General features: G+C 44.2%; 1 protein-coding gene across 2 annotated transcripts in view; it reads right to left on the bottom strand.

The window, feature by feature from the left end:
• The window catches only part of ATP2C2 (ATPase secretory pathway Ca2+ transporting 2), a 38,814-nt gene that overhangs the window by 7,457 nt on the left and 6,408 nt on the right, over positions 1–24,949 (bottom strand). The window contains exons 1-20 of one of the 2 annotated variants that reach the window (XM_019535949.1): positions 18,464–18,798; positions 18,133–18,242; positions 16,737–16,853; positions 14,948–15,037; positions 14,831–14,866; positions 14,663–14,724; positions 12,465–12,573; positions 12,232–12,381; positions 12,069–12,137; positions 11,401–11,476; positions 11,173–11,239; positions 9,817–9,941; positions 7,720–7,817; positions 6,693–6,794; positions 5,506–5,595; positions 3,725–3,826; positions 2,665–2,818; positions 1,590–1,760; positions 496–593; positions 350–400 (exon numbers count right to left, since the gene is read on the bottom strand). In XM_019535949.1, the coding sequence (XP_019391494.1) occupies positions 350–400; positions 496–593; positions 1,590–1,760; positions 2,665–2,818; positions 3,725–3,826; positions 5,506–5,595; positions 6,693–6,794; positions 7,720–7,817; positions 9,817–9,941; positions 11,173–11,239; positions 11,401–11,476; positions 12,069–12,137; positions 12,232–12,381; positions 12,465–12,573; positions 14,663–14,724; positions 14,831–14,866; positions 14,948–15,037; positions 16,737–16,853; positions 18,133–18,242; positions 18,464–18,569 (1,983 nt within the window). In that variant the 5' untranslated portion in view covers positions 18,570–18,798. Of the gene's footprint in view, positions 1–349; positions 401–495; positions 594–1,589; positions 1,761–2,664; positions 2,819–3,724; positions 3,827–5,505; positions 5,596–6,692; positions 6,795–7,719; positions 7,818–9,816; positions 9,942–11,172; positions 11,240–11,400; positions 11,477–12,068; positions 12,138–12,231; positions 12,382–12,464; positions 12,574–14,662; positions 14,725–14,830; positions 14,867–14,947; positions 15,038–16,736; positions 16,854–18,132; positions 18,243–18,463; positions 18,799–24,949 lie in introns of those variants that run through there. The other variant, XM_019535948.1, reaches the window with a different exon arrangement.

The following is a 24,949-nucleotide window of genomic DNA, read 5'->3' as shown; positions in this document are numbered from 1 at the left end:
CCATTTGCAATTTGTGCTTCATAGGAGGAGGGGAGCTGCACACCTCAGATAAGACAATGAACTTCAGCAGCTCAAAACTGTGCAGAGTGATCTGTGTAGTGCACAGGAGAAGGATTTTCAGTTCCAACAGAGCCCAGTTTTGCAGAAATGCTTAGCACTCACAATTCACTGTGGAGTCCACAGGAGGAGCAGGAAATACTTGAATATGCCATGTGCGTAATTATGGCTCTGTTTTAACTTCTGTCTCTCAAACAGCCCAATCCCATTCAGAAGGGGACTCTCTACTGACGTGGGTGAGAGAAAGTCTAGGTCCCCCTTTGAAAGCACAGGGTTGGGAGGAAAGTTGTACCTTTATGATTTTCAGTTTGTGCTTTGGACTGGTTCTGAAGAAGATGGAAACCTGGAGGATGACGACAGAACGGAGAAATATATCAAGACGGAGCTACATTAACTAGAACGATACAGCATCTCTGCAATTGGTTGCAACACCCTTACTTGTTTGACCGTGGATGATAGCTCTGACTCTGCCAGTTGTTCCAGCTCTTCCCCAGACATGGCTTTCAGCTTCCCATTGCAGAGTCCAATGCTCCGTCCTGCAATGAAAACCCAGCCTAAAATTCATCCTTCCTCACCAGGGAAGGCTACTTATTTTCTCACTGGCAACAAAACCAGCAGCCTTTTAAGAGGCTCAGGACAAACTGTGTAGCTGATTACCAGGAGCAAGAGCTGTGTCACCTCTGGAGACAAAAGAAACCTCTCCAGGTCGAGGACAGCGTGCTCATACCCTCCTCACTCAAAGGCGGTTTTGCTTGAGTGCGGAGTAACATGCTCAGAATGGGTCCCAAAACCAACGTGCATGTTCACCCAGGATAATTTGATTTTGCAAGGCAAATAATGTGCAGAAAGGAACGGAAACGTCATGCTTCCAAGTTCAGCCTCCTCCTAATGCTTTTCTTGGGGTAAAGGCCAGGTAAGCAGCTAAAATCTTTTGATATGCTGCAATGGATTAATCTCCAAATGTACAGTAGAGAAAGAATAATCATGCCTAACTAAGTATAAAACCTTTTGGTCATGTCTTCAGATGGTGACACTCAGTAAAGCTCCACTAGACTTCAGCAAATCTGCTCCAAGTGAAGCTAGCTGAGGCTATAGCCCTTTCTTTTCAACTGATTGCACAGTTATTTCCAATAGCAAACTGCAAGCCCTAGGTCTGGTAAGTGGGAATGCTGAGATATTTGCATTTGAATAGAACATAAGAGTCCAAAATCCCAATGATGCCATTCACTTCTCATTTATGTCACCATGTAAGAAGTAACTTTAGTATCATTGGCAGTGCCACCACAGCACATTTTACAGTACAGGAAATAGAGCTATAATGCCTTATATAAATATCTATTTAATCACAGTATTTAGCTAGATTTGTTCCAATAGACAAGCAACACGCGTACTCCACATTGAGACTAAAATATAGACTGCAGCAAATGAAAAGGACAGCAAATGGACAAAATGAACTTTATGCAACTCAATAAATACATCAGATTTGACATGGGTCTGGGAGTTAGGCAATGGGAAGATAGCTAATTTATTACCAATGGCCATAGCCGTTTCCAAGGCATCTCCTGTCACCATCTTCACCGATACCCCTGACTCAAACAGGACCTGGACTGCTTCCTTCACTCCAGCTCTTGGAGGGTCAATTATTCCAACCAGGCCTAAAAATGTCAGTCTGCCAAGTTCTGGACCTGAAGCCAAGGCAAGGACTAAACAGAAAGCAAAGATCCAGTTAGTCCCCATCAGCTTCCAGATCTGAATCTATACTGTGCATTCAGCTTAGTACAAAGGGGCTGGAGCCATATACATGGGAAGGCAGAAGCGGTAATGATGCCAGGCCATCGAGACCCACTGAATAATTGATGGCTTCCTGCCACTGGGCAAGCTCTTCTTCATGTGCGCTGCCACCACACTTTGCAAGTCACGTGCTGAAGCCAAGTAAGAGTCAAACTTGGAGCAAGATCTATCTTTCCCTTTACAAATATGGAGCCAGACCAACCCCACATGACAAATCTGGTGCCAAAGTCAAAGCCCAAACATGCTGTGTGTGGCTGGTGATAAAGCTTCTCTGAAGGTGAAGCTTGGTTGCAGATGTGATTGCAACATTGAGGGTTTGTCTCATTAACGAAACTGGCAGATGGTATCTCAGACAAATGAAGTCATTCATGGAGGAGGAACATGCAGGCCTTTGCCTTCTGTTCCTCTGCATTTCTCTGATTCAAATCACCGATGAATGATTAGAAGAAAAACAAGGACAAGCCCTTTGGCAAAGCCTGCGAGTATAAAAAGACGTCAGGCAGCAGTTACTGGTGTGACTGAGGATACCTGATGTGTGCCATGGTGATGACCCCCAACACCTCTTCTCCTTGATAGGGGCTGAAGTATTCGTGCCCACATTTTGAATGCAAGATCTGAAGAAGTTGGGGGTTAGGACTGTCTTAAAGCCAAGCAGAGTCATTGTAGATAGGGCAAGGAAGAAATAAATCAGTCAAGGTAGGAGGGGGTGGGAGGAGGATTCACTAGACATGTGTTTGGTGCTGCTTTATCTGCAGCTGCTCCATGATTCACTAGAGAAATGAACAGGTGTTCACATTGGTTTAATGGTCCACTGACCTCTCAGGCCTAAAGATCCCATTCTTTTCTCCTCCTGGACATAGATGGCTTTCTGCTGTGGTGTAAGTAGCACCGAGATGCCCCCACTGTTATACATGGTACAATAGCGAATCACTTCTTCAAAGGCTCCCTTCATAAAGTAAATTTCCTGTTCCTTTTAACATATAAAAAGTATTGCCTGTTAAATGATTTGCCTCCTAGATACAGGCACACTTGTTTTTTTATGATCGGGTGGTGTTTTAGGGCATTTATAAACATGCTTTGGGAGTTGGGGAGGGGACACTTAAATTAAAGCACCTGGAGTGCTTCGTGCATCAGGGTTCCCATGCTGAAAAATGGTGGCAGGGGTGCTTTAACTAAAGCTCATTGAACAAGCTGTAGTTAAAGCACCCTCACCACCATTTTTCAGTGGGGAGATGCTGATACACATGACGCTGGAGTCTGCTGGAGCACAGTAATTCCCAGGCTCCAGCAGACTTCATTAATCGAGTCTGCTCTGATGTGCTGTAATTACAGTGCGCTGAAGCAGCCTCGCCGCACATGTATAGGTGCCCTTAGAGAATGCAATGTTTATGCTGTGATTATTTTCTACATTGCACAGGGATATACCCAGACATGGGTGATCTGATAGCAAAGGCTCTGTTCTTTTTAAAGCTAGGGAATAATGTGAGTGCATGCTCAAGTTAAAGGTGGAGGGTAGGGAAAGGAGATTTACATTTTCATTTAAAGTGTTGCTATAGTATTACCACTGAATTTTAATGAAAAAGTTCATTGACCAGTTTATAGCTGGTTGACCACAAGGATGACTGTTTCCTAAAAAAAAAATAAAATCTATTGAAAATCATCCTGTTAATCTCTGATATTTAGAATTTTTATGTAAAATATTATTACAATTGGCAGTTTTGGCATTTTCTGGCCAATTGTCCTGACAACATTTTAAAACACACCATCTACCAGTGTATGAAAGACTATCTGTGCCTATCCCTATGAGACTTCTATTCAGTGGACTGTTCACACATGCAATTAGAAACATAAAACCAGTAAGCAGAACTGGTTATACCTGATTTTTCAATATACATTTTACTGCCATCCACTTTTGTTCGGAGCTAAATGGGATTTCCTTCTTTCTTATATAAATATCTTTTATATCATTTAATTCCATCTGAAATAAAGGAAACAAATAGGTTGTTGTAACCTGAACAAAGCCAGCTGTTTGCATGCATCCTACACAGCCCCTTTATACACAAGCATTGGTCTATTAGCGCATATCTCTACATAGTATGTTTCATAGCCAAGGACAAAGAAGCATAGAAAGATTAAGGCCTTCTATTCCATAAGCATCTGCTCGCAGTGGGCATCCAATCTAAGACCCTGTTGTGAACATAGCTTCCCTGAGACATACACTGGACATCCTGAAAATGGAGGCTACTAGAACTGTGAACGAGCTAGAAAGAAAAAGGTGTCTTGACTCCTGGTATTGTTCTTAAACTCTAAGCCTGTGGGCGTGTCTACATGTGCATTTACTGTGGTTTTTCTGTCGTCTTCTATACGTGCAGGCATTACAGTGCAGTAACACTGTGTGTAGACTGACTTGGGACTAAAGTTAGTCACAAGTCAGTCCACATGCATAGGGTTACTGGGCAGTAAGGCGTCTACATTTGCCTTATTGCGCAGTAGCTACTCAGGCGTAAATTTGCTACCTGCATCATGCAGGTAGCAAATTTACACCCAAGTAAGCATAAATCACCATAGTTACCACACAGCACAGATGTGCCCATGTAGACATGTGCCTGTACTTCACAGTAATTTTTGGTAGCTGTGCAGTAATCTAAGTTATTGCACAGTACCTGTGCATGTGTAGACGTGCCCCGTACTTCTGTTATCTCATACCCAATTCACCGCAAAGGAGAGGGAGATGTCAAATAATGGGCTGAATAAGCTATCGCTGTAGATGTGTTAATTTGTTTCCTGAAAACGAAGTAAGCAAAGGAAGTTATTGCCAAAACCTCCTTCAGCTGTTCAGTGTGAATAGTCCAAACTTAAATACAAGCTGAATAGAAAAATGAGCTGCATGCCCTTCCTTGAAACAGTGATATTCTGATATGCCTTTTAGGGCTTGTTTCCTGTTGTCCTGGTTGACTGCACTTGAACACTCACTCAACTCCTGTGTTTTCAAGCCATAGTGGTAGCGTTTGTACAGCTGAACAAATCAAGTCTGGCTCTGGACAGCTCTCTGCACTCTTTGCAAGATCATCAATAGGACATTCAGCAGAATGCCTTGTTTTTACACTTTTGTGGGCAAATAGGTCAGAAACTAATGGGTGATCAAGCTACAGGAAGACCGCATGCCGTTGCCTCTAATTTGTCTGGTGCCTGTTCATTTTCTTCCTGCTTTTTGCAGGACAACTGAAAGCCAGCCTGGTTCAACCCCGAAGAAATCCATTGTGCAGAGTAATTACCTAGAGCAATCAGGCAAGGCTGTTATTATTTTGTCACTGGAACACAATGTGTGGATGTATTGGTCAGCTGCATAAGGTATGCATGGATGTGAGTTGGGGTAGAAAAGAGAAGACACTTAAAATAAGGATCAAAAACACAGTGACAGGGTCTTGAAATCCATCTGTTCAATTGCTAATTACAATCGATAATGTTCTATGAATTTTACCCCATTAAATCTCCTCCCACCCCCCTTTTTGGAGAATTTCTGGGATAATAAAGGATCCCATTCTCTCTCTCTCTCTTCACAGCACTCACAAGAAATCTGCCATTTTACTAATGACATAAATCATGATCCTAACGTGAAGAAATCTGTAAAAGACAAACCCACGCTCAAAATCCTACCTTCATAGCAAGAGCGACGAGAGCCCCTTCCGTTGGCTGACCCATCACAATATTTTTTCGAATAATAGCATTATTGGCTATACAGCCAGCCTAAAAATGACACATCCGCACACGTTATTTTCTCAGTATCAAATACTATACATTTCATTATACTGAGGAACAACCAGAATAGGGCAGATCAATGATATCCATACTGGAGCAACCTTTGATTCACATCAGGTAGAGTCTACATTAAGGATGTGGTGGCAATCAGACCCCAGATACTTTAAGACTCATGTTCAGGATTGGCCTAAAGGCTGACGGTAGAATATGGATCAATGGCACAGGGGTGTAGCTTGCTTAACACTTGTTTTCCAGCTGTTTAAGTTGGTCTAATAAAAGATATCAGATTCACCCAAAGAACCTTGTCTGATCATTGGCACAGACACGTCAGAAGCTTTTGGTCCAAACTAGCAGCACCTTCCCTCGAGATCAGCTGCTGCACTTTCGGTAGCGGTAGAATTGGGCAATATGTTTTAGCATTGGTGAAATTTCAAATCTTGGAATATTTTTGATGATGTCTTTTTACTTTCCCTTGCTTTTTGGATCATCTCAGCCAATCAGACATGGAGAAGCAATCCCTAATGATAATTGCTCTAAAACACAAAACAAATCTGAGGGGTGGGGTAGGGACTAAGCCCATGTGTTTCAGCTTGCACAAGCAAATAGCTGGTAGCAGCATGCAACTCATGAGTGTGTAAAGTTGCACAGATGTCTCTTCAAAACTTGCATTCCTTCCCATATGTTTGCTTCCACTACAGAAACTGCCTAACTGGCTGAAGTTTGGAAACCAACTACCTTCTAAAAGGTACTTGAAAACCCCAAACCTAATACATTTCTTTACACAACACCAATGCACAAACTTCTTTTTGCAACTGTAAAGTATTTCTTCAAGCTAATGATTCAGGCTTCTCCCTAGATACTACCTGTGATTGTCACCTGCTGTCAATCAGGGCTATGCTGGAGACAATCATTACACAAAACCCCTTTGGGACTTGCCTTGGGAGAGCAATGAAATGTTCATTATTTATTTATTAGATTGACATGCTGCTCTTCCCAAGTTTGTCACATTCATTCATATAAGGAAAGCATCCTAAATTATACCTGAATGTAAAGACAGCGGCTTGGTTCACACACTTTACACTTACCTCTACTAGCTTTCCTACGGAGACATTGGAAAATTCCTTTAAGACTTCCTTGGATGGTAAGAGGCATACACTCCCTTTCCCATTGTATCCAACCCCGCTGACCTGGGGGAAAGGAATGTGGAAGATGTATAAATAATACTTCCCAATGTCTCACTGAAATGTCCAACTTTCAGTACATTTTTGTTGTACAACCATGCGTCTTTGGGCAGATTTGTAATCATTAGCATTTTTCCAGTAACGATATTTCTAGCTAAGTGGACAAACAATATTCAGTGTTCAACACTGCCTAGGGAAGACTTGTGTTGCCTTAATTTGAATTGACTTGATCTGCCTGGATTCAAAAGGTTGCTTCTAGTGCCATCTTTGGGCCCGAATTTAGCTAGACACATATATATATATATATATAGATTTTACCACCTGACATATGACATCACACAAGCTCATAGTCCTGCATTGAGAGTGCTGTGTTATTGGCTAGTGCCGGTGAAATTCATCTTTATCTTTGCCTGGCAGCATTTTGTGCCTACTTTGCATTAGTACAAAAGATGATGTGGAGTAAGGCAGCAGAGAACAAGGCCTTAACTAGCAAAAAAAGTGTAAGGAATGTGTCACCCCGTTTTAAATCTTCCTGTGAGAAATGCAAAGAGCAGCACTTGGACTGGGGACAAGACTAAGTCATTATTCCAGCTTTTGCATTTATGCTGATATTTGTGGAGTGGAGTGTGTGCAATGCACGTGCCGTTTCAGTGCACATGCTCATTCAAGTATAGCATGCTCACTTTGAGGAGGTAAGTGCATGAGCAGCTTTTGTGAATATAGGCCCGCTTTCTGCACTCTTTAAGCAACTCAAGTCATTTATTTTAGTGGCTAGAATAGAGCCTAGGGCAGGAATGCTAATTCTCATACCCAGACTGATCTACAATCCTGGCTTGCCCAAAGCTGGCCAGTTTGGGCCCATAGTGATGCAAGTGAGAGCTGTCCCTTGGGTGTTTGAATGGAGAAGTCTTCCTAATATGACCGGTCATACCTCTGCCTGAAATCCATCTGAGGTTACGAGCTGAGTGACCGTCATCTCGTTGGCCGTCAGCGTACCCGTCTTGTCTGAACAGATGACGTTGCAGCACCCTGACACAAGGAAAGTTTCCATCAGAACGAACCACATGTGCAAGGGGACAACTTGAAATGCTGCAACATGTTCATATGTCACAAACACCAGCCAGTACTGGGCAAAGGACTCGCCAGAGTCAAAGAACAATGTACAAAAAGCTGGGGGAGCTTCCTGGAGAAAAATTCAGTCCAAATATAACCATGCCTCTTCAGTAGTTGAATAGCACATTGTGCTACCATGGGTAGGATTTGGGGCCAGCCTCTGGCAAGTGAGAGCTGATGAAAGATTGAATCAGTCACAGGGTAGATAGCTTCTCAGGATTCATTGCCTCCTCTGAACTAAGTGATGCCTCTGAGCAAGATCACACTCCCGTGAAACAGCCACTGATGCACTGGGAGGAAAGATGGGGTTTCATTTTTTAAAGCCCTTTTCCACCGCAGATGTCCTCTATGACCTGAGGCAAATCAATCACTTAACCTTTCCATGCCTTTCATTTGCCCATCTACAAAATGAGCAGAAAAGCACTTCTCTTCCTCACTGGAGTGATAGAAGGATAGGCACATTAATGACTGCAAAACTTTCTGATACCTCAGCAGCAGATCCCAGATACGCACCTCTAGCAGAGTTATGGGATGCTGAGAGAAGCAATCACACATCCCAAAGGGTGGAAATCATAGAGAGTTTCATTCAACCATGTAGAAGTATTTTGGGTCCTGCTTCTCATATACATTAGGTCCCTTACCACCACTCCACCAGTTTAAATGCATTGTAAAGTAGGAGCTAACTGAGTGAGTTAAATCAATGCGCCAATAAGGCCAGTTTACACCACCAGAGAAGGGGAAAGGGGCATTAGCATAGAGAAAAATTCAGCCCTCTAATTTTAATCTCGTAACTTGCTAAATCTGTTTCACTGCTTTGGAGCTGGTGAAACGGGCTGAATTTAGCTGAATTACAGGCCAATCTACTTTATTCCATGGGTTTCAAGTCCAACATTCATCATCCTCCCCAGCATCTAACTGCAGTTTTGGAGAAGTGGCCCTTTTATTAGTGGGAGGTTTGATATTTAGAATTAAAAAAAAAGGGCTGGATAAAGATGGGAACATCTGTTGCTCCCCAGATTTTGAATGTAGGTAAGCCTAGATGAGCCCTGCTTGCTGTCACCCCTGGGCATCACTGCCGAGGTCCCAGTTATTGGCTGGCACAGGCCATTCAAAACTAGAATTCATTTGGTTTTGTGTCTGGTTAAAGCAGGACGTCATGTAGAAAATGGTGCTAGGACTCCCTTGCTGCTTAGCAAGCCAGACCTCTGACAAGGGCAAAACTCCCAGGGGACAGATCCAAGGATGCAGTCATTCTGGGATAGTATGATATTCTGAGATAGTAGGATATGATGTGACGTATGATATATGATATGATACTTCATACCATATCATATCATATATCACATATCATATGTGATATATCATATATTGTATGTCATGCCATATAAGATATGATATGTGATATGATATTCTGGTATAGTACAGTATCTGGTAAGGGGAGGTATTTGGAAGATAAAAGGAGCCAGAAGAATAGCAGCAAAGTTGCAGCTGAGTCAGTCATGCCCATTGATCAACTGCAGAGAGCTGCTTTCCAAGTGAGGTGCCAAGCAGGAACAGCCTCTGGAGCAAAAGTTGGGGGAGGAAGCGAAGGAACATATCTAAGGGTATATAAGCAGGCCTGAAAAAGAAAGGAGAGCTGGCTCCATGAATGTCAAGGACTGAAAGAGTGAAGGGAAACTTCGAACTGGTCCTGAGGGCTGCTGTAGTGCCCTGGGAAATTACAGGGAGGAGTGAGAAATGTCGGTGGGAGTGGAGATGAGGCGTGAGCTTATTCCAGGGAATTTGGACTATTTATTGGCTCTCTCATTCAAGTCACAGGCTTGCAGTCAGCTGGTGCCAGGTGCCCTGAGCAAGCAGGTAGCCATGCATGCAGTCACTGCTTTGACCGCATGCAGGGGACAGGCAGATGCCTTACCCAGCGTCTCCACTATGGGCAGCTTCTTCACGATCACTCTTTTCTTGGCCATCCTCAAAACGCCGAGGACCAGCGTCACCGTGACCACTATCGGGAGGCCCTCTGGGATGGCAGCCACAGCCAGGCTGGGTTTCAGTAAAGAGAGACAAGACTTTCCATTACAATGTGTTCAAACTGCCCTGTGCTGCACCCACCACCTAACTGCATGTTGCAAATCAATGTTTCTGCACCGCATGAGATGGGACTCTTGCCTCAAAAGATAAGATCGGGACTGGAAATAGATTGAACTTGGGTTTCCCACATGTTAAGGACTCCTATTTTGCCATTCTCTCTCTTACCAGAAAGATGTCTATTCTGGTTTCTTGCTCCTTCTCACACTAACCAATGCCCTAGATCTGTGAAACACTTCAGTGAAACAGCATTTTCCAACTGAAACTGTTTCATCACACATTTTTGCCTAAGAACTAATCAGCATCTTGCATTCCAACAGGAACGTCACCGCTCAGCACCGAGGAAATCCAGGGTCGCAACCCATTCAAACGTGCCATTCAAACCTAGAGACCACTCCTAAAATCCTGACTTCAATCCTTTTCTTCTTCCTCACTTTGTAGTGACCCTGGAACCAAACTAGTTTCTCTTCTTTTCTGTTTGAATGCAAAATACTAGAAAAATAATGATCTTGGGGCCATGGTAACACTTAACGTACTTTTCCCAAGTCTTACCCAAACAGATGGTTCTCTGTATTTATTTAAGGGGCTGTGCACGCACTTTCATATCACGTCAAAATATAACTTTCCTTGCCTTATAGACAACTTCATCAGATAAGACCAACAAGGCTAATATTTGCAGATGTAACACTCCCTCTTACTTTATAGCATAGTTATGGTGGGACACGTACGATGGGAAATAGGAATGTAGGCGGGGAAGCCTGAGTTTAGATATGCCTTGCTGAAGGAGCACATTCACAATGCAGTTCTGATGCCAATGCAATAATGCACTGGTAAAATAAAACCAGAAATAAAACTTCACACCTGCTTTTATTTCCTTCATTTGTCATTGAAGAAATAGTACATTCTTTCACCCTTGCTCTGAAATCTACTGAAGTGAATTTATCATAGAGAGGTACGGCTGGAAGGGACCTCAAGAGGTCATCGAGTCCAAGTGGTAAAACTCCTACTAATTTCGTAGGCTGAGGATCAACGGCTATACTGAAGAGCTTACATGAGTAGCAAATTCTGTTCTGGACAAAGAAAAATTGCCCTCTGTTGTCTCTGTGTCAGCCACTTGAATGAGAAATGTTGTTGAGAGAGAGATTTCATTGCACGTAAGAAAGCAAGGAGTCTTTTCAATCCTCACCTAACTCCAATAGTAAACATGCTGAGCAGATGTTTTCCTTGCAACCAGCCAATGAGCATTATTAAACCTAGAACGGAGAAAAAACAATATAAATCAAACTTTTTAGGGAATGCCATCTTCTTCTCCTCCAGCTACCTTTGCATCTGAGTGCCCAGCTTTTGACTGCTCCGGCCCCAGAGCCAGTCAGACGTCCGTAACCGAACGCGAGTAGAGTTCTCACGAACTCACCAATTATGCCAAAGGAGAAGAGGGTAAGCTGCTTCCCCAGCTGATCCATGCTTTTCTGCAGAGGAGTTTTAGGTGTCTGGAAACATGAATGAAAATAATGCCTGTTACATAAAACGTGATGTGTGTCTAGGATTGAGGACAAAATGAATATGCCAGTCATCACTCCTGCAGCGCCAAGTAAGCCCAAACTGAGATTAGACGTGGATCAGGCATTGTTGCAACACGCACACATAGCCCCTACCTTCAGGAGCCTAAGTCTAAACGCACAAGACAGGCCAGAAAGTTAAATGCTTCGAAGTGGGAGCCGAAAGCTGCATGCATACATTTGATATTATACAGTCCCTGGATAAAATGCAGAAGCCGTGTTATCTCGAAGCTGGAACCCCCTCCAGTTAAATTCCCCATTCTCTAGGCTGCACAGGCAGTGAATGGCCCTGGTTTCTCTTCTGCACCATGGCACAGCCTGAAGAGACGGGATGGAGAGGGCTGCCAGAACAGCCCAAACCCAGGTCAGACAGTAGTAGAGACTCAAACCAGCTCTCCCTCATGCCATGCCAAATCACAGTGGACTCCAATATTTTAATAAAAGCGTGCAGACGCTGATGCCACAGAGCCCCCGCAGGATAGCTACCGCCCTCTTCCAACAAAACCGAGTTCATTTCCCTTACCTCCTCTGCTTGCATCATTTTGAACACTTCTCCAAACTGCGAGTTTTTGCCAGTTCCAATAACCACTCCCTGAATTAGGGCGAGAGAGAGAAGTCACGCCTGTTGTCAACTTTACTTAAGACATGTTGTGGCGACATAGCAGTGGAGCGCATAGAGGACTCACTTTTCCTGTCCCATACCGCACCAGGGTTCCCATGAAAACAACATTACTTAGTGTCGTTATGTCCCCAGCTTCCACTAAGGTACCATCAGTCTTGCTACAAGGCTCAGCTTCGCCAGTAAAACTGGATTCATCCACCAACAGGTCTGTAACCTAATTAAAAACGTAAGTGTTCATGGCTTTTCACCCAGCATTGATTACTGCACGTTATCACTTATGCATGAGCTGGAGCTTACCTCTATCAGTCTGAGATCTGCGGGAACCCTGTCTCCAACAGAAAGACACACGATATCTCCCGGGACAAGTTCCCGTGCAAGAAGATGGTGCAGTTTCCCTTCCCTTATGCTGCGTTACATTGAAAATGAATGTAAATAGCATTAGTTGTAGCAGCCCCACAGTTTGCTAGGGAAAGAGGAGGAGAACTTCTCCCCCATCCTAAAAAAATGAACATGCTAAGGAAAGGCAATTATGTCCCTACTCTGAGTACACTCTCAATCTGTAAACAGAAGGCTGGATTTGGAAACTGGATTTCAATAGTATGTTCATTTAACTCAAGTGTCTACAACTAGAGAATTATCCCTGCTATTTGAACTCAAAGACTGCTTACATGCAGCTTCAATATCCTGTAAGACTCAGCAGACTGTTGAAAGGTAGAATTATGGTTGATTTTTTGGGTTTTTTTTTTTTTTGGTATTGTTGTCCTACATGTTTGACCTTCAAAAGATTTGGTGCCTCTTTAACGCAATTCACTGAAAGAAACAGGTAAAGGTGATCAGAGTATTTGGAAGGTGCAAAGTTGCATGACCTTTAATGTAGAAAGAGCTGCACCTCCTTTTTTGATACAATGGTTATAACTTCTCCAGGAACCGCTTATTTCCACTGGCTATGTAAGACCTGATTTTCAGAGGTAACTATAGCAAAATGGGCTTGTAAACTGGAGAGCACTCAGGCGAGTCCGATTTGATGAACCAGACACGGCTGTAGACTTCAGTGCAATGTAGACTTGTGGTACATACAGAAATGCTTTTCAAAATTTGGCACATGCAATTGCATGCATGCATTAACATGTAGCTAATTTATTCCCAAGTGCCTATCTAGGCATGTAAATTGGGTATTTGTATATTGGTGTTAATTTGCATATACATATGTTTATGTGTATACAGAAATCTCAGCTTGTAAAAAGACAGACAACCCATTAGGCTCAGTCTCACAGTGCAAAGCTATAATAAAGTCAGAAGATATACTTAATCTGGGATTCTCCTGCCTCGGAGAATCTACAGGAGCGCAAAGGGCATATTTATGCCTTCCCTACACCCTAGTCATCTCCAGGTAATGGATTCACTTTTGTGGGTCGCTGGCAGCTAAACAACCTTCTGGTTGCGGTAATCTATATCTGGAGACCAGTCTGGCATTCAGCCAGCCAGGATGGTGGGCAGGTCACAAAGATGACCTGAAGGCATTCATTCTTGCCACTGCTTTTTCACCATGTGCAGCGTAGCTATCCTGGAGTGAGACTGTTCAATAGGATGGATCTGTGGGTGCATGCTAGGTACTACTTTGCAAATCTAGTCCTTGCTATTCTTGAAACTGTATAAACTGTCTTTGGATGTGCCTAGTATATGATATAATAAAAGAAAACACAACTGCAAATTATTCTGAGCATGCAGTTATCAGGCCAAACAAAGGAAGGAGAAAGAACAGAATAAGGAGCAATGGTCTTGAGTTGCGATGTTGCAAGTTAAGTTAGATATTAGGAAAAACTCTCTCACTAGGAGGGTAGTAAAGCACTGGAACAGGTGACCCAAAGGGTTTTGTGGAGTATCCATCCTTGGAGGTTTTTAAGACTGGGATGATGTAGTTGGGGCTGGTCCTGATTGGAGCAGGAATTGGACTAGATGTGACCTCCCAAGATCCCTTCAACCCTCATTTTCTATGGTTCTATCAAATAATGATCTGATAGCATGAGAAATATGACTTTCCCCACCCCCTATAGTGATTTAGCAAAGGTTGGGAAGCCTAAACATTATGCGAACCCTTCATATGCTAATACAGTCATTTCCATATGCACATTTGGGAAACCAACATTTGATTTATAGGAATGGCTGGACTCTTAGCATTATAGCCCACATCTGCTGCTTTGCAGTACTTGTGCTCACACCCCTGCAAAGCGTTGGTATCACACGCAGGATCTTCAGCTCTCAAACCCCAGGCCTGAGCGAAAGGAGAACTCCCATAGCCACAAATAACCAGAGCTCTGTAGTCACAGAGGTGAGTTATCATGGGAGATATAATTGTATGCATGCAGGGTGCTCATGTCCCATCCAGAGACAGGCTTATCGCTTATTTGGTTTTGAAGCTCGCTGCATGCGCAAACATTGCCTTCGTTATCTGCTTCGCTGCCCAGAACTTAAACGAATAGGTATGTACAACATACCAGTTACACTCTGGAGGGACTAGCTTGTTGAGCTCTTCCAAAGATTTTTCAGAGCGATATTCCTGATAAGAAAGTAGCACAGAATAAAGTCACAAAAGCAGGATGGCTTCCAACGGCGCTATAAATTGAGCTGGAAAGCTACGCTACGAGGTTTCGCTCATGACATACCTGGATGAAGGCCACCGTAACCACAATTAGCACGGCCTAAGAAGAAAAAGGTAGTAAATTCTTGGGCATGTGGACTACAGCTAACAACATGCTAGCGTGGACGGGGCAGTCGCTTACCATTGCAATGCTCACAGCATCCTCGTACTCTTTTGTGATGACACTCACTAAGGCAGAAGCCAGCAGCAGCAGAATCAGCGGGTTCTTAAACTAAAAACCAAAATGGGCTTTTTTTTTAATTGTGCATGAAAAATCCAGCACTAAAGGTGAACCGAGAAGCAGTTTAGGGCCAGACTTCATTCAAAACAGCAAGGATCACATAATTTGCATTGAAATCCCCCCTAAGACTCCCCAGCAGCATCCGTCTGTAATCATTGACTTGGGGAAATTAAATCCAGTCTGCTACCTTTCAATCTAATCCTACTTAGCCTGCTCATGTGGGCACAGGCGTGGAAGAGCTGGGGCACAGACCAAGAAGATAAGATAAAAGCTCAGTCCACAGCACGTGTGCTTCTGGCTGCTGTTGGCTAGTGAAAGCTTAGTATTTTTTAAATTGAGTTAATTTTAGTAGGTGCTAAATATGAATATGGGGCTTAATTTTAAGCTCCAGTGTGTAAACATCTTAGCTTCACTTAGCTACTTCCACAAGTGATGCAATTAAATTAGGATGAAGGAAAGAGAAGAAAGAAGTCTTTGCTTGCCATGGCAGACGAGTTACAGCTTAACATGTTAAAGGAGCGAAGGCTTGATTCTGTTCCCATTGCAATCAATGCCACTTCACTGCCACCCTAAGATCCATAGCATTTATTTTACAAGTTTAGTGACATGAATAAACCATGCTGAAATTTAAGTCTGGTTTTAAGGATCGTTCACATTTGTGTGTGAATTATGCGGTGCACCAAAACTGCCAAAGAGACTGAAGCATTGTCAGAAAGTGCAGGTATAACTGAAGAATTAATATGGTAACTTCAAAGGAAAATAACTTGCTAAGAGTCAGGATTAAGGGAAAAAAAATTTTCAACATTTATTAAAAATTTTTGATTAGGAGTGCAGAACGTGTTAGAAGATTTACTAAGTGTTACGTGCTTAAAGAATATTGATCAGGTCAGATAAAAAATACTGAAATAAAAAGTAACCCTTAAAATAATTAAGGCCTTCGAGATCTGGCTAATATGGAACCAGCAAAACACAAAACCAGCAAGAAAAGAAATCCCAAAATAATAAATCTGCAACGACAACAACAAAAATCCTGCTCTAAGGTAGGCATGAAAGATAGATAAAACTAATGAGATCCACTGGTGAAAGGAAAATTTAATCTATATCTGCGCAAGGATTACTCAACTGAAGAAGAATAAGATTAAAAATGTCACCCATCCCCATTGCTTGTTTCTGTAGGTTTGTTTGAATCATTGACCTTTCCAAATAATCTGCAGTATCAAATTTATTACCATATCAAAGAGCTGAAAGTCAGCTTTCATCCGAGCTTTAGAGGCCACAGGCATTTTTGCTGAAGGTTTAGTGCTGATCGCTGAACCATATAATAACTCATATCAGGATGAGACCAATTTATTACTTTCCTTCTCAAACCTTTCATTCTTCCGTCACCGGACCATGCTCCAAGTGTTAATGCAATCGATACATGAATGACAAAGCTTGTGATTTATGCACACGGCAAAGATCTTTATCTTCAGACACAGCAAATAGGGGTCTTTAGCCTGCAGCGATTTCCCCAGGGATACAGATAGCCCAAGTACTTCTTTAAAGAATGGGGGCTCATGAACCAGTATACGTTTTACCATACAGAATTCAGGATGATGTTTTTTAACAGCTGAGTACTACAGAATTGCAGAAATATATGGCTATCTTGGTTGCTTTATCCAGGCATTAAAAAAATTCACAAAATAGTTACCTGGTCTAGATATTTCTTCCATATTGGCTCTGTATTGTCTACTATAAATTCATTCCAGCCATGGGTCAGCCTGCGATGGAGCACAGATAACTCCGAGAGTCCCGTTTGTAAATCGACCTGGAGGGTGATTAAGATCATAGTGGATAACTGTACAAAGCTACATTAAAAAGCTGTTAATAAGCTTGGACAGAAGTTGGGTCTAATGTTTGACTAAGTGTTAGAGCTGTTTTTTATATGAGATGGGCTGTACAAACTGGAATACTCAGAATGACCTGAAATTGGAGACCAGGAGAGTATGCTACAGTTTTGTCATCTACTGTCCAAGAACCTGCAGAAGAGGCATAAATAAATTAATAAACCCTCCTTCCACATGGACGATTGAACGGCAGATCAAAAAGCAAACATGGGACCGAGTTCTGGATTCACTAGAAAAAAATACTTCAGTGTTTTTCCATATGAAAGAGACAATATTTTAAAAGAAACCAAATTGCAACTGCAAGTTTTAAAAGACAGCAAAAGCGGACAATATATGGGAAGTTTAGAAAATACTTTGAATTATGACACTCCTTGCTTCTTTAGTCAGTGGCTTTTGGATTATTAGTCTAATACATCCATGGCCAAGCGTGCGTTCCTCCCAACGTAGTATTAAGTTTCTCCTATGAGAGGAGTTTTAATAGGAATTGAGTAACCATGGTCTGGATTTGAAACACAGATGGAAGCTGAGTCTCTAATAGCTCTCCTGAGTTAGACTCTCTCCTTGTGCTCTTTGTGGGACACCACAGATATATATGTGCACCCCAGCTCACCCCTGCCACTTCAGCATGCACACACAAAGCACATGATTGAGGGCCTGCAAAAGCATCAGGTGGTATTTTGAGGAGGTATCTCCTGGTCTAGACCCATAAGGCAACTTTTCTTGAGATCCTACAACTGCAGTAGGTATAAGTTGTGAACCTGAGGCTATACAACAGCCCACTAAGATGCCACATAAGAACTGAGCTGGAAGACCACATAGCAGGTCAGAGCTGTGCATATTGGATGGACGTTGGCAGAACGGGCCTGAACCTCCTACCTGCTGGTGATAGACAAAGAGTCCCCGAGTCATGAATCATCTGGACGGCTTCAGTAATGGTTCGCCACCATCATTCGTCCCCACAAGGTAACTCCTGTTATTCAGCCCTCATAAAAGTCATCCCAAATTTGAGGGCTCTTCCCAAAAAACCCCCCAGATCTGCATACCCACAAATTATGGGGGAGGTCACATTGGCAAGTGGATTTGAACCATGCTGCTTGACCCCGTCCCTGAGTAACACAAAACTAACCAGCAAGAAAAGAAATCCCAAAATAATAAATGTTGAGTCTCGATTGAGGTGACAACACCTGTAGTCACGCTTACATGCAGAGCCTTGGCCAAGTCTTCTTTATGGCATTTGCAAGCGTCTCTGGAGGACAGAGCTGTGACATCCTTCTCCTGTTCAACTACTTCCAGCTCGCATTCTTCAGTCTGAGTAACAGAGAAAGCAAGGATTAGGCAAGGACGCAGCGAGGGCAAGCATCATGTTGGCTTTGGGTTTCTCCATTTACGGGACTTCTCTTCTGTTATCTCTCCAGTCACCTCTCCAGTGACCTCTTGCTTATCAAAACACTTGGTCTTCAAAAGCACTTTACAACCATTAGCTACTAAATCTTTACTATCCCCCTCTAGTTTAAGTATCTAGTATTTATCTTTATCTGACAGCTAGGGAAGATTAAGACAGAGAGATTAAAGGATTTGTCCAAGGCCACAGAGGCACTCATTGTCAGAGGTGCAATAGGCGCTGGTAATGCCTTCATTTCGAGTCTTCTGGTCTTTGCCTCTGAGAGGACTCTCTTCCTGAGCTCTGGACATGTGAACGTGCTTATTTTACTTTGAAAATGAAAGACAAACTTCCAGGAAAATCGGTCTACAGTATACTCATGTCTGAGTTAAAAGCTTGCAAGCTCCTCACCATCTTGGCTACAATACTTATTATCCTGACGTATATTAATATTAGGGATGGGTAATCCTGGTTGCCCATGTTATGCAGCCTTCCTTAGTAAGGGCACATAGCCAGTCAGGGGCTTCTCTTCACTGACAGTACGTGGGGCACAGAAATACCTTTCAGGGGCGTATTACCAACGCTGCATGCCTCACTGATCTTTGTCAGCTAAACAAAAATCAATCAGGATTTTGCAGAACATTTCAGACCGTGGCAAAAGAAGAGGAGGACCAGATGTGAGTGCCCGAAGCAACAAGGGGCGTGTGCACCCGGCGGATTTGGTCAGGAAGCTGGGTCTCGACAGCGAGAGTGCATTGCAGAAGTGGGCGAGGACTACAACTAGAAAACCCAAGAAAGCAGGAAGCCAAGCATGACTGGGAAGGAGGAATGTGCAGGAGAGCAAAGCTGAAAGGGCAGAGAGAGGCCTGAGATCAACCGTCTAATTTGCTGGATAATAAACCTTTTCTGGGGGGCTTAGGAAAAGGACTGTGGCAAAACTGAAAGAAGCTAACATTAAGGGTGCTTGTACACATGACGGGTGTTTAGTTCTCAGGGCTGATTCAATGCCCCCTAAATTGAAATGGGGGAGTTTAATTGAAACTCACCATGTCGAGTTTTCCATCACTGCGAAGGGCCTGATCCTTTTTTTTTTGGTTTGGTCACAGCTGGAGCCTGCCCACGGTCAGGGGTCAAACCACTGAGCTGCAAGGGGCCCCGGTCCTTCCCTCCACAGCAGCGGTGCCCCCCAGGGCTGCCCAGGCTGTCCCAGGCTTGCCTCAATCTCTCAGTTAGATCTGGCAGCATCTGCACTGGCACCTTTAGCTGTATGTCCTCTCATCTATTTTTGGCCCCAAACTGCTGGGGATAGTTGCTGCCTCCGAGCTGGGGCAGCAAACTCTTCCCTGATGCTGTGCTGGGGCAGCACCCAGCTCACCAGCAGCCTGACGGGTGGCCCCAGTGGGTGCTGCTGCCATGGAGGGAAGGACCAGGGGCCGCTTGGCCCACCGGCAGCTCACTCCCCGGCTGCGGGAGAGGGAGGCAGGCTCCGCCGAAAAATAAAAAAGCATTGGGTGCATCACCGCTTCTGCCATCACCAGGCACCTGGGGCTGGCAGGACGCCCGGGGCCATCCAGGAATGGGCTGGCTTGCCCCTGGGGCAGTGCAGGAGTGTGGCTGGGTGCCTGGGGACGGCGCACGGGGCACCACCTCTTTAAAACAGCAGGGATTTGATCAGAGCAGCCCATAAAATAAAATCCACCGAACATTGGCTCAGGTTCCAGGACATTGCTGCTCTCTCATATTACAGAGCATAACTTTATCATCAGGCAATAATGATGCTCTATGAGAGAGCATAAATTATTACCATGAAAATGACTATTAATCCTATAAACTCTGCTCCATCCTGCTTTTCTCTGCCATCTGACTCGTTGGCGCTGGTAATTCGAGTGTATTGTAGCTGGATGCTGGCTCCGACTAGTCCGACTGCTTAAGAGATTAGCAAACCTCCATCAGCTGCAGCAAAGAAAACTGTGCTCTCATTATCTCGTGTTTCCAGTGAATTGCTTAATGAAATTATTAGGAATATGTCTGGGGAATGCAAGTCCCACTCAGGCCTTGTGCTCTGAAATTTCCCAGTCGACTGGAATCTGCTGAGTTTTTGCTCTTTTGGACAGCTACTAGCCCCTTCCTCCTTCAAACAACAGGAAAATCCTCCTGGTACAGAGAAAGGTCTTATCCCTGGGGGGGAAAAAGCCTTGTTATTCAAAGGAGTCATCATAAATTAGGAGCCCTTCATGAAATCCCTGGCAGCTTACTGAAACAAGGAATTGCAAGGTGACAAAACAAAGCACGAGTACATGTTCACAGCATCCATGAAGGAAGTGAAGATTTTTCCCGCATCTAGAAGCACTTCTAGGAGACCGTCCTTCCTGTCTAAGAGACAAGATGCACTTGTTTTGCTTCTCGGGTGAGCATCTCTGAGGCTTAGCTCCCCACCTGCCAAGACAGGGGTCATCTCCCTATATCGCGGGGGACAAGGATCCACGACCAGGGTTTCTGAAGCATCTCTGTGCCGCTTGCCCAGCAGCTCTCATGGACACGGCCCAGGAATTGGGAGATCCTGGGTGTGCAGCATGCGAGGTGGCATTGCAAAATTTAAAGTCTCTATGCCTCACTTTTCCCTCTCAACAACAACTCCTCACAGCAGGAGTGAAGGGAGCTGCGAAGCTGAATTCATTAATGCTTGTAAAGGGCTTTTGCCTCCGAGCATGAAAGACGGGCAGGAAAAAACACAAATACAGCCAGAAAAGGGCTGATGCCCTATCCACAGAAAATGCAATTGTGGGTGAAGACTAGTTTCTAGGGTCAGAAGGGACCTCAACAGATCATCGAGTCCGACCCCCTGCCTGGACAGAAAAGAGCGCTGGGGGCAGACGACCCCAGCCAGATGCCTATCCAGCCTCCTCTTAAAGGTAGGGAGAGCACCACCTCCCTTGGGAGCCCATTTCAAATTTTGGCCACCCTTCCTGTGATGTGCAGGGACTAATGGTATGATGAGATGTTACTGAATCACGGACCTCCACTCTCCTTAGCTAGTCCAGGTCTTTTGCAGTGAGTTTGAAGCCCCCTGCACTTTCTAACAGGGAGGAATACCTTACTTGGTTGAAGTTGGCCTTGGTTTTATGGCTTTGGAATATTTTTCCAACAAGCCCTTGAGGATTTTGGAAAAGGATGTGCTGAAGTCATTATTAGCATTGATCAGCAAGTAGTGTAACAGAGTTCAGGTTACTAAGAAAACCCCGCAGCTCTCTCGTAGCCAACAAGGCCCGGGTTGCCGTGCTTGCACCTCTCCTAGTGAGCTACGAGACTCCTTCCCATGCCGGCATCTTACAGTCTGCTGCACAGCTCCTCGGCAAACACTGCCTTACTCGACAAACATGCAGAAAACCAGTTTTTCCTTATTTATAAAAGGTTATGTTCTGCAATGTAAAAGGGAGAGGGGAAAACCTCCCCATCCCCCTCCCGAGAACCATAATGCATCAGGTTTCTCACTGACAGCTTGCTGTGAAACAAAGGAAAAAACTCTTCGCTTCAAAAGGAAAAGACCATAGGGCAGAATCCCAGGGCCAGCTAATGATAATCAAAAGGGGTTACAGCCCCTTCTCTGGCAGAAACGGCCAAGGCCTGATTTGCTCCGGCTGCTTCGCAAGCGGGCAGGAGACAGAACTGGTCGCACTGGGGCACTTGGCACTTGTAGGGGTTTTCTGCCATTGGCACTTAGGAGCCTCAGCTCTCCCAGAGCAAAGGTGGCTTAAAAACACTTTTTTGACCCTCTTCCCCTCTTCAGTTTCACTTTTCCATGCCGCCTTTCCAGAAGGGATGATGTGGCATGAAATCTTGGCCCTCCTTACTACAAAGGGAGAGAATGATATGAAAGAGCGATTATGAAGTGCTTCATGCAATGAAGAGTGCCTCTGGGGTTACAAGGAAGCCTAGAAAAAAAAATCTCATGCTGTCACGGAGACAGAGCTGTCTCTGTCCGTTGATTAATTAACTGGGTTTCCTTACCTATGGTTTCTGCCTGGATCTGCGTGAATCAACCCAGCTCTTGGAAAAGCAACACTGCCTTGATGCAGGTTGAGCAATGAATTAACCCAATGCCACCTTAAAGCTGGACAGCGGCTGATGAGCTAAATGCACATGGGCCAACGACTGGGCTTTACAGCATTCAACAGAAACAGCCGCTGAACGGTTGCATTTTTGGCTTGCGAGTACCAGCTCAATTGCGGGAAATCATACTTGCTGTTGCAGTCGTCGTCTGAACCCTTGGGCTGAGCACGGGGCTATTTGGAGCTATGGGGCCATACAAAGATTTGAGCGTTGCAGTGGTAGGGCCATGTTGAAAGCACTGGGCTGGGCCTGGCAGGGAAGGTAGGTGGGGGCAGGCCTACTTGGAGAGCCCTGGCAAGACGGGAGTGGGAGAAAAGGCTCTGAGTAGCTTGTCGTCATTGGGCCTCACTCAGTTTGGTTCCTGGACAGTACGGTCAGAAATGTAGCTGCCTATGGGTTAGGCAGTAGCTGAGAAGGGTGTTGAGGGTCTTGGTTTTGCCTACAGGTTGGACTGTGGTGGGCCTTTAGCTAGAAACCCTAGCCCTGCTCTAGTCAGAGAGCCCCCCAGGAAGGCAAAATCTGTAGGAGATGTAGAGAGACAATGTCTTGCAGAATAAAGCCTGTGAGGAAGCCACATGGTCCCTTTCCTCCTATTATTCTTGCACCCTGCTGGCTTCTGTTTGGGTGCTAATAGAGGACTCGTAAAAATGAGACACGAGCATGACCTAGCCCTGCCCTTGTCCTAGTTAATGTTATAGTTTCCCCATGTTGGACCACACTTGCACTCATCCACACAGCTGTCGTTTTCTCAGGACGGCCGAACCACTTTTAGAACCCCTCTTCGTGCCTATGTAGCAGGAGACTATGCACTTGCCACCTATTCTAGTCCTACGCCTGACCCAATATTATACCGATAGCTGACATCGCTTTGTTCAAGAACAGTAATATGTGTGTGTAGGTTTTTAGCCCTATACCTGAACAAATGCCAGGGTGCAGGGGGAGGAAAGCAGTTCAGTGCAGGGGGAGGAAAGCAGTTCAGGACTCTAGGGGCATGATGAGATGAAGCCCCATTCTAGACTTACATATAAGACTGCCCATAGTCAACTCACCTGGTCATCTTCAGGGGAATCCAAAGCTGTTGGATGTGAGGCTAACTATGTCACTCCCTCATGGGTTATGAACTAGGGTAATTGGTGTGCCCTAACCACTCTGTCCTAATGGGCTGTTAGGCATAACTTTGACCTGACACATCTTTCTTGCCCTCATTATCTTCCTCCGCCTTGGGACCACAGTTTTCCCCATAGAACCTGCCATTCTTGTCCTTTCCTCGGAGCCTTGTCTGTCCTGCTACAACATCACTCTCATGCGAATATTTTTGCAGATGGTGCTTTTATTGAGCTGCAAATCCCAGACCTTTTTCCTGAGTTTGAAGCTGATTAAGAATCCATCAAGGTGTAGCGAAGGTACATAAGCAATTATTGCTAGCATCGCATTAACTTCTATAGGCACCATTGTACCAGACACTGCATATGCCCATGGTCAGACACAGCCCTTGTGCCTCAAAGAATTTGCATAATACAAAATCTCATCAAAGCTGGGAGGAGAAGCAGAGGCACAGAAGACATGCCCAATGTTACGGAGCCAATGATTAATATAGTTGTATATAAACTCCAGGTGTCTTGAGTTGAGTGCACTAGCATCTACCCATTTGATGGATCTCTTTTAAATAATCACATGCTCTGTCTTTTTAATCAAGTGGGAACTGGGTTGTATGTGAGAATCCAGTCATTTTTTAATTATTATTCTTGATATATAAATTAGTGGCTATGTGTTTAAAAAAATCTGTACTTTTATAAAGGGAAATTTACTGCTGAATTCCATTGCTTTTATTAGGACTTTTCTGGAAGTGAACATTAACCATTTTTCTATTAGGCTAGGGACAGGCATTACACATAAACCAGTTTAAGTGATCAGAAACCGGTTTAAACCTGTAACAGAACAGATGTTCCGTACACATAAACCAGTCTGAAAATGACTGAAACTGGTTTGAGATAAACCTGGTTGAAAGTAATATCAGACATAACTGATTTGGGTCAAACCAGTTTATGCAATACCTGTCCCAGACCCCTTGCTGATTTAAGATAAACCAAACTCCCCCAACATCCCAGCATGCTCTCTGGACTGAGCAGGGCTCTCTGCTCCACAGCAGGGCTGGTCCCTCACCTCTGCTCCCTGGCTGAAGCTCCAGCAGAGATTTGTAGGCACACAGCATCTGCCTGGCTTCTCCCTGCTAAGCAGGGATTGTTCCCCCACCCCTCTGCCTTATGCAAACACCTCAGCATCAGCTAGTAAATCATATGCTAGCTATGGTCTGTACTATGGGCAAAGACAGACAAGCTTTTTGGAGCTAATCAACAGGTAGCTTAATGTTCTTCCTTGGAAGAGCTGTTTAAGAAGAGCTTGAACTAATGAGGCTTTGTTTTCTTAGTGGATTGATAAACACTGAGTTAGGGGTGATAAATATGCCCTGCTGGGCAGCTGAGGAAGAGGTGGGGATAAACAGATCATCCTGCCAAGGTCCTCGCC

Source organism: Crocodylus porosus, unplaced genomic scaffold (assembly GCF_001723895.1).
Source record: "Crocodylus porosus isolate Cpor-Errol unplaced genomic scaffold, CroPor_comp1, whole genome shotgun sequence".
NCBI lineage: Eukaryota > Metazoa > Chordata > Crocodylia > Crocodylidae > Crocodylus > Crocodylus porosus.
The sequence above is the reverse complement of the archived record's forward strand: the minus strand, read 5'-3'. Positions and strand labels throughout refer to the sequence as shown.